Source organism: Nothoprocta perdicaria, unplaced genomic scaffold, assembly GCF_003342845.1.
Source record: "Nothoprocta perdicaria isolate Ctin4 unplaced genomic scaffold, notPer1 scaffold_4, whole genome shotgun sequence".
Taxonomy (NCBI): domain Eukaryota; kingdom Metazoa; phylum Chordata; class Aves; order Tinamiformes; family Tinamidae; genus Nothoprocta; species Nothoprocta perdicaria.
Window position 1 is genome coordinate 4,629,010 of NW_020455643.1, and position 13,301 is coordinate 4,642,310.

The window sequence follows — 13,301 nt, forward strand, 5'->3', positions numbered from 1 at the left end:
CCTCTCTATAAGGTGTTTAGTGTAGCGGGTTGTGCTGTCCCTCCCACTCCAGTAGAGATCTTTGGGTAGTCGTGAGTGGAAGTTGGGCACCGTTCTCTGTGTTGGGCGGCCGTTGGCTTAAAACTGTGAGTATTATGAGTAAAACCGATGGGCGGAACGTTAGCTCTGGTGCATGTGGTGTATTTTCAAGAACTGCTGTATCAAGCCGTTGAATTGGCTTTCTGAAATCATGCATGAGAACCTGACTTATCCGTGGTGCTGCTCCAGCAGTTAAAACCCACTTCTCTAATCAGTGCAAACAGCTTTTTTATCTATTTATTTTTTTCCGGGGTCCTTAATTGTTGCCTCTCTTCCAGGAAGCCCGTTGAGGAAAATTCTCCATGAATGTACGTCACAATGATGATGACCGACCAGATTCCCCTGGAGCTGCCGCCGTTGCTGAACGGGGAGGTGGCCATGATGCCCCACATGGTGAACGGCGACGGATCGCAGCAGGTCAGCGCGCTGGGCCCACTTCACCAAACCATTCCTGGGCCATCAAGCGGGGGTTGAGGATGGGGATGGGAAAAAAAGCCCTGGTTTCCACAAGTACTAAGGAGAACAGGGCTTTTATACCCTGTAGAAATCCCCCTTTTCACAGGGATAGCTTCCAAAGCAATGCTTTATATGTACTGATCAATTCAATGTCATTATTTGCAGATGTACTGGAGGTAAAATAACMGGCAAACTGCAACTGCAATTGCTGAGTATCTGAACATTGTGTAGAAAGACAGTCTCTTGGTTTATGTGTGCTAGTTGTTGTCCACTTTTGCTACTCTCTGTAGAAACAGGTTTTAAATACTTAAAAATGCTTGGACTAGATTGTGGAAGGAGCAAATGGAGATGTAGTGGAGAMCAGCATCCTATGATGTCTGCTATTCTTAGCTTATTACGTGTACAAATCACAGCAGACCTGTGAATCACTGTGTGCTTTATAATAAACCTTAGAGAAGAAGTGAATTTTGAGGGAGAACTTGAAGGAATGTGAAGTTGCTTTCAGACTTTTCTAGGCAGTGTTCTCTTGTCAAAGGTAAAAYAAGACCATGGAGATGCCTTTATGTCATGATAGAGCCTGAATGTTCGACTTGGAAGTTGGTAGATTCCCACACCTKCCATCTTGGATTGGTTTTTCTTTTAGTAGARCATTGAATTGCTATCCTATCATTTTTTCTGTATTACTTTATTTGGTTCCCTGTGTATATGAGCATTTTAGCAAAGTTCTTCTAAGGTAGAAATAAGCTTGCCTTCATGAATCAATAAAATGCCATTCGTTCCTCTCTCCAAGCTGTGTCTGCAAGCTCTCAAGACAGTCACGAGAGGAAGAATGATTTCCTTTTTTCTTGTAAGCTTTTGAATCTGTTTGCTTATCTGGATTCTTGGTATAATACGGGATTTCCKTGCTGTAATTTTTTAAAAGTCTATTTCTACCTTGGAACTTTTTCCTTAAATAAATAAARAGCTGTTAATGGCTCTTTTTACAGAGTCTAGCATTGATATGCCTAAGTGACGGAACAAGCTTATTGGTATTTGGAAACATAATTACTCCTTAAATAAGCCCGTTCTTGGTGTTCCCACATTACTGAAATGATGGATCAGGTCTCCTGAGCACGTTCTTGAGGTGGAGCTCTAAGCTGATCCTTGAACATCCCCATCAGCAGTGATTCAGTAGCCTTGCTTGGCAGATAGCTCTGCTGCCCGCAAATCAGCTGCTCCTCTAATGTTTTGGAGCAAGGATATGCKGATGTGGTGGAAGTGCATTACTCGGTGCTTTCCCTGTGCTGAGCAAATGTGGCTCGGCAGAGTGGGTGTGAGTCAGTCTGCTTTTCTGCTTTAACATTTGACCTTAAATGAGAATAATTTATCACTTTATCTCTTTACTTGTAGCTGGGTTTTGTGAGAGTTTTCTCCCTCTGGTCTGGTCTATTATGCTTTCACACTTTCAGCCTATTCCCGAAGCTTTAACTGGTGCTTTTAATTTTAAAAATGTATTTTTAAGTTGGAATGAAATTATTGGATTAACCGCCTCATTTGATCTGTGTACTGCAGCARCAATATTAATGCTGTCAACGTGATTTCTTGTCTAATATACGGGCAGATTTTGCATATTTGTTTCAAGTCTTACCTGAGCTGTTTTTAGGCAGTAAGAGCCTTCAGATTTGTGCCATGTGAGAATGGCTTCTGTGACCAAGATGCCTCTTATTCCCTCAGGAATGCCAGGAGGGCTCTTAGTAAAGCTGTGCTTTAAACTGTGACCAGCTACACGTGGCTCTGCTGAAAGGATTCTGCTCAAAAGACAGATTTTTGTTTATGTACTCGATGATACCTGCTTCTGTCTGCTCATTCTGCCTTCTTGCCAATACACTCTACATGCTGCTTTCTCCTGGAATAAATTAATTGGAATTAAACAGCAGGTGCATGTGGTATTCCTTGACCACCTGGGCTTTTCTCGTGAAGCTTTTAAATGTTGCAAGCACAAAAGTCTTCAGAGAGCTTTTCACTTCTCATAAAGCTATTGGGTTGCAGATGTCACCAGAAAGCTTTCAGAGCAGAAGAGCTGGCTCGCCTGACACTGGGCAGTGCAGGAAACCCCAAGGATGGTGACGGGAACTGCAGGTATCCTTGGGCTACCTGCTCATTCCCTGAGAAACCGTGAGGCAGAGCCCTTGTCTGTCCCAGGAGCAAAACGATGGGCAGCCCTGCCCGAAGCAGCAGGGCCYGGGCTGCTTGTTCCCAGCCCGCTGTCATCAGCCCTGAGCTGGTGTTTGCCGGAGCCTGTCTGAGAAGCTGCAGCCAAGGGGAGTGTTGGACCTGCCAGGGGTGTTCTCRTGCTGTGGACAGTCACCCTGAAGCTGGTAAAACCCCTTAGCTTTTCCCAGCAGCCGGATGGAGAGGAATATTGCCAGCCAGCAGACAGTACCGTAGTGCAAGACAAGTGCATAGGGGCGTTCAAGTTGTYCATCTTTCTGGAGCAGAACTCAGAATGTTTCTCTGCCTGCTTTACACTGTCTTCTCTGCACTGCCCAAAATGGCATTTGTGTTATGAACGTTTTTAGCTTCCCACACTTAATCTCCCGTACAGCTGACTGTGTTTAGTGCTTTCATGTCCTTTCCAGAGCTGCTGCTCACTCTGCTTCTCTTTCTAATCCACTTGTAACTCCTGGGGGGATTCTGGGAGTTATAATTAAACTTTTGGTCCAAGAATTTTGCCGGTTTCTGGTAGCTGCTTCACTGCACGCTCTAAAAATCTTGGAGCATGAAGGTGGAGGGGCAGGTGGCTGTGTGTGTCTGTGCAGAATATGGCCTGGTTTATTTTGGGATATTTTATTTTGTCCTGGTTAGATCAGTAGATTAGCAGTCGTAGAGCAAGTTTTGCATCCATGCTCCCCTTTACCACTCCTGCACTTGAGAAGAGGTGCTGAATATAGCACCTGCATGTGCTTGTTCTTGCCTTCTAGGGGCACAAACTTCAGATAAGGAAAGTTAGGGTGTGTCGAACAAAAATCGCTACAGTTGGGAACAAAAATTGCTCATTTTCTATAGTGCAACAAATCTGTGGACCTTGCAAGAACACAAGCCTTTCCCTGGCTGCGGTTTTACCGTTCCTGAACATTGAATGTGCCAGTGGCATCTGGACTCCTGTGCATATTTCTGTGCTCTGTATGATTTGAATCCTCTTCTGTTTAAATATACTGATTTCTAAAGCAGATTCTGTACATATTAGCAAAGGTATTTAAAAGTGCAGTCCAGCAGTGTTATCAAAGCTGGACATTGTTGTTCTCTTGTTGTTCTCTCTCGCTGCTCTTAAAAGTCACTAGAATGAACTTGTAGGAGGTATTGGCCACCAAGGTGTCAAAGGTGGGATTTAATCCAAGGATGTTCATGGGTGATGTCCAAGACTGCTCTCCCAAATGAATTTCTTGGGGAATGCAAGAATGGCAACACACGGATTTCATTAATATTTCATGAGGCTTAAAATTACTTGCTTATCAGAGTAATTTGTTACACAGATGTATTGGATTTTTTACTGGTGTTTTGAGAGTCTGTTTAAGCTGTGATAAATCATGGAGCTCAGGAGTTGTCACTTGCTTTTGAGCTTGGCTCTCAGCATTCAGGGTGAGCTCACTTCCCCGGGCCTCAATTTAGTCACATGGAAGAAAAACAGATAATGAAACTTAAATATTATTGTCAGGGTGTTTGTTTGTAGAAGCCATTGCTTTGGAAGTAGTATGTTATCTGATTTTTCTGAATTGATGCTGAGGATATTCATCCTGCCTACTTTTGTGCCGTTGAAAAGATATTCCTGGAAAGAATATCCCATAAGGATGTTGTTGCCCCCCCTGCTCCTTCCAGGGCACCAGAGCCGAGTACTAATGCTCCTACTGCTTAGTAGGAGCAGGGACGCAATATTTTAAAGTACAGATATCACTGAGCCCATTTGATTATTACTACTTTTTYCCCAGAGATGCAGTATATTCCAAAGTTTATGCAACTTATAAATTGTGAATATGGTAGATTTAATGTTTAAAGCCGTTTAGAAGAACCTGTGGCCTGTGTCACACAGCACGCCGGTGGCATTCCCACGTGCCATATGAAATGTGGCATGTCTGTGAAGGGAAGGGAAGGTGCCCCCATGATGGGGAAGAGCACATCTGCTGGGTCCTCGGCAGGTAGAGTTTCTGTTTCTTTTATTTTTTATTTTTTATTATTTGTATGCAACTGTTTACCCACAGTGCAGAGGAGATTTATGTTCCCAAACCTTTGCTTTAAGCCTCCGTTGGACTTTGGCAGGCTCCTTCGTCTCGTCGCCCTGCTCCCCTTGGATATGATGGTCGGACAGCAGGAACGAGGAGACGTCAGCAGGACCTCTGGGTCTGTGGGGGAAGCTTGGTCTGGACAYGGAGCCAGCACTGGGTGCCTGTGTGAGCGTAAATATTTATCTTAACTAGGTAACTTAGTAACGCTAATCAGAGTTTTAGCTCATACAACTATTTAAAGTGTAACCACGTTCCCAAATGCAAAATAAATGCAATATCAGAGTGTAAGGATGATGACCAGCTCTCCCTGACACTGCAATAGGTAGGCCYAGGCTCCAACAGCGAGCATGACAAGCTGCCCAAATGACAGTCCTGGTTGTGTGTTCCTCCTTTCTGGAGGAAAGGGGTTGGAGTTGTTGCTGACGCCCAACTTGCAGCTGTTCAAAGTCCTTTTTTGCCCATGTGTGACAGCAGCCTTGCTTCACATGGGCTTTTTGAGTTCCCTCTCCTCTGGTTGAAAGAGGAAGYGTCTCATAAAAGTTCTCATTCAGGATGATAAATTTTGGAGGAGACACATGACAATTAAAGATCCTCTCTACTTGTTTACATTAAAATGGAGATGTAATCTGTAGACACTTTCCTATTGCTCGGATTTCAATTATAGCTTTTGTAAACAGTGCATTCTCTTGCAGCTCCCTCTTGTAGCAGGCAAGCTGGAAAAGTGATGTTCCAGAATACGGAATATTGTTTTGTTGTTTAGGAGGGCTTGGGAGACATAAATCTTTGAATTAGTTCATCTCCCACCAAGGCATACTTAGCCAGTGTGTATAAACAAGAGAAGTCACAATGTGCCTGGATGTTATTCGTCCCAGATGGAGCCTTCATCTTGGCTCCTCGCACGCGCTGATGTCATGGTGCACGAGTAAGGCCCAAGCTGGAGGCACGCAGAGAATCTCCCTCGATTCCTGTGTGATCCGAGCAGTGGGGGAGAGTCGGGGGCRTTGGTTGGAAAATGTGCCTCATGTCTTGGCTCTGAGGGGAACAGCATCGCTTAAGGAACTGGGGTGTGCTGCTGACCAGGGGAACGGGCTGCTGCCCCCAGCCCTGCRCATGGAGGGACCATGGTGGCCTCTCCTGGATGCCACCGTGTGTGGATGTGCCCAGCTCGGGTGGTTGCTTTTTGATGAACGACTTAACGTCTGGGGCTGTGATGGGGTGTGTGGGCCCTGTGGGGCTGCCCCCAGCTCTGCAGCACGTTGGGAGCTCCTGGGCTGCTCCTCACGCTTCGTGTGGTGGGTGGGCATCTCGTGGTGTGTGTGGCCCCCGCACACGCAGCATGGAGTCCGTAGGGGAGTGGAGCCGCTGCGGTGCTGCAGGTCACTGTCGTGCAGGGAAACCCCTGGGCAGAGCTGGAAACTGCTGCCGTCGCTGCCCCGGGAGAGGAGAAGCTGGGGCTGAGACTCCACTGGGGAGCAGGGGCTGGGGCAAAGCCAGGGCTTTCCATGGATCCCCTGGCAGCTGTAACACCCCTAGGCCTGAGCTCATCCAGAGCCATCGGTGTGTGCGTGTGTCCATCCTCCTGCCGGTGCTGATCTGCACGAGAGCTGCGCTCCGTCACGCGGGGGTTATTCCTGTTTGCTCCCAATATAGCTGCTCTCCCCCAGCAACAGGGCCGCAAGGGCTGCTGCTTGTGCTGCCGATGAGTCTGGACATCAGGGCAGGATGAAGTCTTTTAATATCTTTGACACTTGGCAGGGTTTTGCCTTTTAGAAGACGGTGGCTGCAGTATTTTTATTGTAATGTCATCTTTCTTGCCTACAGCACAACTTTAAATCCATGTGTGCTCTCACCATGTATTTTCATGTGTTTTTCTGTGCCACTGTAAAGGTTGATTTTTGTCATTATTGAGAAATTCTGTATAACTCATCTTTTGGGGAACTGATGAGTTAAATTGCATGGAAAGGCTTGGCCTTGGAAAGCTGGGGTTCTGCTCTTGGTCCTTGGCTCTTAAATTCTAAGCAATTTAATTCAAGTAAACAAACGAGGAGTATGTTGATGCTTCTTCATCTCTAGCACGGGAAAAACACTAAAAGCAGATCTAGCAGCATTGCTACTGTTCTTCACAGAAGTATTTSTTTTAATAGAATCAATTTAATGGAATAGAATTGGTTTGATAGAATGGGTCTCCTTTGAAAATCTTTGGGTTTGTGTATGTCTTTAAATACCTAAATACTGATGAAAATAGATAAGTTGTCTTTCAGCTTCATTGTTAGGAGATGAGATGGTGCCAATGGTCACATTCACAAATGTAATCTTGTTAATACTGATGCTATGAAACTTAAAACCCAAGAAGTCAAGATTTGGTTTACTGGATTTTAATAGAAAAACATGATGGAAYTTACTGCAAGTTGGTGATGCGCAGAACAAAGTGCCCAGCTCTCTCTAGCAGCAGTATGATTTACAGAGTGTGTATTAAAAACAGTCTATGCAGGTGGGTAATAGAAATAACCAAAGTGTTTTGCATAAGTGAGTGTAGTTAAATATTTGCATTTTTTCCYCAAGGAGTTATATTTGAGAAAGGTAATATTATAAAACAAAATTCCAAACAGAGATTGCAAGAAACTCTCCAAGGCTTTGCCATCAGTGATGGCACTTGCTGCTGGGTGCAAAGATGACACTAGCTGCCTTGTTGAAAGGGGAAGAAGTGGTAGGAAGGAGGAATCTTCTCTGTTTTAAAATGATTGTGTTGAAAACCACAGGGGAAGAATGAGTTCTAGCAGGAAAACCCAGCTTTGCTCTTCAGAAGTGACCTGTTGTGATTGAAGGGGAGTCCAGTGCTTGAGGAAAGAGTCCAGGGCTCCTTGTCTGTCAGAGCTTGTGCTGAGTGATAGGACGGTTTGCAGACAGGTTTAATGAAGCACTGCCCAGGGAGAACAAGTAGTGATATGCATGGACAACCCAAATCATAGGAATGCAGAACACAAATTGAGACCTAATTAGGGAGAAGCCTGTGGGCTCCACAAACCCACCCACAAGTTCCAGCTTTGGAGCTGTTCCTCRTGGGCCCTGCACGCCCTTCACAAGACTCTCAACCTCTGCTTTGGTTTGCAGCAGCTCCAGAAGCGTCTCTGAGCTGGGCTGTGTTTAGGGCAGCAGTTGGGTGTGTGGCAAGGGGCTTTGCTGGGGACACTCGAGTCCTCGGGGTTTGTCAGCAAAGGAAACCGACTTCATGCAGCTTTCCCAGACTTCATGCAGCTGTCCCAGAATGTAAAGACTAGAGCAAAATTTTGAGAGAAATTTCACAAAAAGATACCTATCTGCATTATCAGTTTAATGTCAGTAAAGGTTTTCAGTCGCAATTCCCCAGTGCAGGTTGTGCCCTTTGAGCTTCACGCTGGGCAAGTGGACTCTGGAAGGAGTCCTGGCCGAGAACCGCACAGGTTTAGGGTGCCGCAGGGCAGCTTCCCTTTCAGGAGGGAGCCCTTGCTGCTCTACACACCATGAGCTGTCAGGATCTGGTCCTTACTTGATGCTGGCTTAAAAAAACCCCCGCCAGCCTCTGCTTGTCATCAGGATATAGCTGCTTGTGAGCTCCTGCAGTGTAAACACTCCTGCTCTGTCTCACTAAAAATAGCTGCTTCTAACCTAACCCAGCCYCCTGCTCGAGCCAGGAAACCAGCAAGACGGGTACATGCAAAACACTTTCTTTTCAGGCAGCGTCTTATTTACAATACAATGAGAGGGTGGGAAAGGAGCCTTGGGCACTTTCTGGACACTGTGGCATTCCCATCCTCTGCAGAATTGAGCAGTGGGAGATGAGGAGGGAGATCTTTTTATACAAATTCTGTTAGTAACTATATGCTTTACTGTGGTCTATTATGTCTAGGATGTGACATTTTTTAAAAAACCACAGTGGATAAAACTCCTGTTACTGCAAGGACTCTTTATTCCTGTGAAATTGGAAGCACTGTATGACTTGGTATTTCATGCTGGAGTTTAGGTGCTGTCCACTCAACGGTACCTATGGTCCAAAGATTTACCTCCTTTGCTGTCAGCATCTGGCCAAGTCACATCCACTGTCGTTGGTGGGGGAACCTGACACCGYAACCCTCACCTACACACAACTGCTAAGTTAAATGTTTGTTTCAGCTCTGAAGATTTAGATGAGTGGGCAAAAGAGTCTGTACCAACTCCTAGACTCTGCTGGTATCCAGAGCTGTAACATCCTGTGTGGGCTGTAGTTTTTATCTTCTCCAAAATATGGATAACAGCTGTTGGACTGAACAACTTTTAACACTTACACATTAGAGTGAAACGTGTGTTTTCTTTTGGCAGGTCTTTCTGGTTCAAGTTAATCCAGGTGAAACCTTTACAATAAGGGCTGAGGATGGGACCCTGCAGTGCATTCAAGGTAAGAGTATACGGGATTCTGCAGACAAACATTATTTTCAGTGTGAAAATCTTCARCTCTTAAGCCTTTAAACTTATAATTTCTTCAGAAATGTGACATATAGATCTGAAAATAGTGATGCACTTGGTAGGAAGCTGTAGRCATGACTGCTTTGTGTTTACAAGACCTTTTTATTGTATCCCAGAATAAGACATGAATTTCTTGGGAGTCCAGGAAATCTTGTTCTTTTCCTATGCTCTGTCATTTATCTATATAAATACATAGATAGTTTTTGATCYATATTCTATATAAAGCATAGAATATATTATATATTTTTATTCAGAAGGGAGGAACAAATGAAAAACAAAAGGCATTTCAGATGTTAAATATTTTAGAGCTCGATTCTATAGGTTTCTTGCTGTGCATCTAAGACTTAGGTTTTTTGTTGTTTAATATTTCATCTCTGTGGAAATGAGGAGTTAATAGTTGTTTGAGAGAGTGACTGGAGAAGCTTCAGTATTTCCTATCCAGGATTCTCAGGTCTTGATGTGCAGTAACAGCAACAATTTAAAACTTGTTAAAATTTATATCCGGTGCTTCCATTAGAAATCTAATTATGAGAGCATTTACTTTTTTATTCGAGAACAGTGTTGTTGAGAGGTGTTGGTAAAACGAATGCAATTAGGAAACTTCTTTTTCTGTATTTTCCAGTAATTTAAAGTATTGATGCTAACAGTGTTTGGTACTCAGCAGCAGCCTCTCTGATAACACTGTATAGATGTGTGCCTGCGTGTGTACCTCTGTGTGTCTATATGAACACATATGTCTTCAGTTCTGTCTGATAATTCTGATGTCCTCTGAAAATAATAGTGTTATCAATCACTAAAAATCTAAATCTGCTAGCAAAAACATTAAGTTTATGAACTTTATTTTTGGTGCTTTGAGGTTCAAGATGATTATATAATGTTTGTAACGATCACATATCCTCTTGCTCCTAAAAGCTCAGAATGTATTTTGACTTTTTTTCTATATTGCAATATGCTGTATATTTTAAGCTAAAATACTCTCTCTACTCAGTTTGGGTTTGCGTTGTAGTTTTTATTTATGAAATCTATCCAAAATCAAAGTAGTGCTGACRAAGAGGGATAAAAACTCTGATGTTTGGTGTTTGGAAAGCTGTCGTGGAAAGGTGGCATCAGCTTCCAGCTTGTGAGATTGAGGAGTGGAGGAAGTACATGAGATTATAAATACGTGGTAACGTTTATAACAATTACAAGAAAAAAGRAATAAAGAAAGGGTAGGTTTAGGCATTGATTGAAAGGATTTTTTATTTTTTTAATCGTTCCTAAAGGTTGACATGAGTAAAATGCTGAGACTTGATGTTATCTTGCAGCCAGAAACCCTGCTGTCTTGCGTATCTAGGCATGCTAAGCATTTGAATGCCGGCTGAAAACTGAGACTGGCCACCTGGCCTGAATTAAAGTATGAGCATCAAGTACATTATTTRTATGCTATTAGAGGACCAATCTTTGGCTGTTCCTTTTAAGGCATGTGTGCATTAATAACAAAGTAACTTCCTCCAAAAATAGTGGTAATCCTGGGGAGAGGGGCAGAAAAGCCTGGTTCGTGCCGTGCTGGAATCCCCGAGACGTGCTCAGCACCTCTGAAACGTAGCGGAGCTCTTTGCTTGCGCACGGGTTTGAGTGCTAAACTTGAGTTGTTCATGAATTACTTCTAATTGCCTCAATTTAAGGCACACGTGTTGGCCTGAGACGGCCTTTGGGTCTGGCTTTAGTTAATGCGTGGCTGGATGTGTCTGTGCATCCGCAGAGGAAGAAATACCCGTGCGAGGTGGCCGCTCTTACTGACACCACRTCTGAAACGTAGCAAGAGCCACCGTCCACTTTGGGGAAAGTATGCTTAATTACGTGAATGGAATGGGATTCTCCAGGCCTGCATCCCTTGGAAAGGACRAGACCCCGGTGGGAAATTGCTAGTGTGGGTCTCCTCCGTAGTGGCAGAGCTGTGAGGTTTGACAGTCCTGCCCCAGGGCCCTGCCTTCCTTTTGGGATTGGTCTTTAAGTCTGAGCCTCTCTGCGCTCCTACTCCAACTGAGTCGGAGACTGCTTTGAACCCAGTACTTTTATACCATAAAATGAGAACATATATACTGTATTGCCAGCATAAAAACTGCTTAGCATAATACTTAACCTTTTTATGTAGTTTTGTCAGATGATTTAAATACTTCATTTGTTATTTCCATTAAATACTTCATTTATTGTTTCCATTTACTCTTTCCCAAGCTTACTCGGTAGGTTGCTGCTAGTTGTGCAAAGGAGGAGAGGGCCGTGCAGGATCTCCACCGTGTTGTTCAGCTGTGGCTGTGGGTCTTGCACCCTCCTTGGCATAGAGGTTCCTTCTAGCTAATACTTCAGGGCCATCACACAGAGTGAGATGTGGAAGAGAGGGAGAACATGTATCTCATTAGCTGCAGAACCAAAACAAGCTCCCTATACTTGAAAAACAATCAGTCTGCCTTCTGAATTGCAGAATAAATAGGTTTGTGTTGGGTTACGTTTCTGGATAAATCTCATATATTCAGCAAATTCCATTCCCCCAGTGACTGATTGAAGACTGATGTTTTTAGTCAATAGCTTAAGAGTTTTGGTAGGCATTTTTGTTATTGTACAAGAAYCATGTCAGATACTAAGCTACTTAAAAATACCATTTGGGAGTATTTGGAGTCAGCGGAACCGCGCTCGAGCATCTGCTCAGTGCTGTGTTATGCTGGAAGGCAGTAATGCCAAGTTGTCGTGCGCGCTGTGCTGTGAGTATTGTGGCCAACTTAATGATTCTTTATGGACAACTTAATTATTCTAGTGCAGTGTAAATGTGGTTGTTGTCCCTGTGCTGAAGTCTACATGCATGCATATGTACAGATGTACATCTGTGATATGCCCAGGGAGCTTGGTGCACGCCATTAACAACTWTTATCCACTGACAACACAAAATTGTTCAATTATTGCTAAATGTATTTTTTTTCCATTGCCATGCATATAAATTACAGCCAAGCTAGATCTGCTTTTCTGCCACAAACGAACCAAAATTTTTTATTCTATAATTTTCTTCATAGTATTAGCATAGCACTGCTACATTCAGCATGTAGCAAAAAAAAAAAAAAAAAGAAAAAAGGATACAACTAAGGATACAACATACAGGAGAAGAGCACCCGGTGTAATAAGAATTCAGATGGATGTATTGTGTCTAGACTGTGCTTTTGAAAACGTGGTCTTGAAACTTATCTCTGGTCTTTGCTGGGCGGCTCTGCGCTACATTTGGAGTAGTGAGGCACAGAATTGCTGTGTGCAGAGAGGAGGAGGAAGATAGGCTTTAATCCTAGCCTTGCACGGGTCAGCAAGGGCCCGCATTCGGCTTTTGTTTGTTTTTGATGTTTTCAAGGACAAGATGAAAATGTACTGGGGCACCGTAGGGCTTGGGCTGTGTTTTTAAGCATGAATATTTGTGCAGTGGAGAGCAGTCTAAATTGCCTTTGGGGGTGTGTGTGGAGGGGTTACAGCCTGAAATGAAAACAGGGTAATAAACATCCCCAACTTAGCGATATCAGCATTCTCTCCAGCTGATATTTCCTGGTGTTTTGCCATTGGTGCTGAGCTTGAAGCACTAGAGGGTCCTGACTTGTTTTTCTCTTGCAAGACAAAGAATGCAAGACTGAAATAGCTCTGGCTCCRAGAGGAGCCACGATGTGTGCTAACGCATCCAGCATGGGTTGCCTTGGTATATTCTGGAGTTAATATTCCCTTAACTTGGGAAGGGGTGAAGTTTAAGGTAATGTTTATCAGCGCTAATACAGTTATTTATTTATTAAAAAAAAATCAAAGATTTTCACCAGTGCAACAAAATATGTAATTTTCTTAAAAGCCAAATTGCTGTGGTTTTATATAGAAATATACGCATGTGTGAAGTGAGGCCCTTARTGTTCAGTGCAGTTGAAGCAAAACACTTTTTTCCTTTTTTTTTTTTTTCTTTTTCATGTGAGACTGGAAAGAAGGAAGTGACTCAGTTTCTTGGAGGGAAGGAAAGAGTTGAAAATAGATGGG

The 13,301-nt window shown here is 43.6% G+C and overlaps 1 protein-coding gene across 1 annotated transcript in view; it reads left to right on the forward strand.

Moving 5' to 3' along the window:
* The first annotated feature begins 362 nt into the window (after positions 1-362).
* The window catches only part of FNDC3B (fibronectin type III domain containing 3B), a 130,698-nt gene continuing 117,759 nt past the window's right edge, over positions 363-13,301 (forward strand). The window contains exons 1-2 of the mRNA XM_026045279.1: positions 363-495; positions 9,129-9,204. Coding sequence (XP_025901064.1) covers positions 385-495; positions 9,129-9,204 — 187 coding nt within the window. The 5' untranslated portion in view covers positions 363-384. The remainder of the gene's footprint in view (positions 496-9,128; positions 9,205-13,301) is intronic.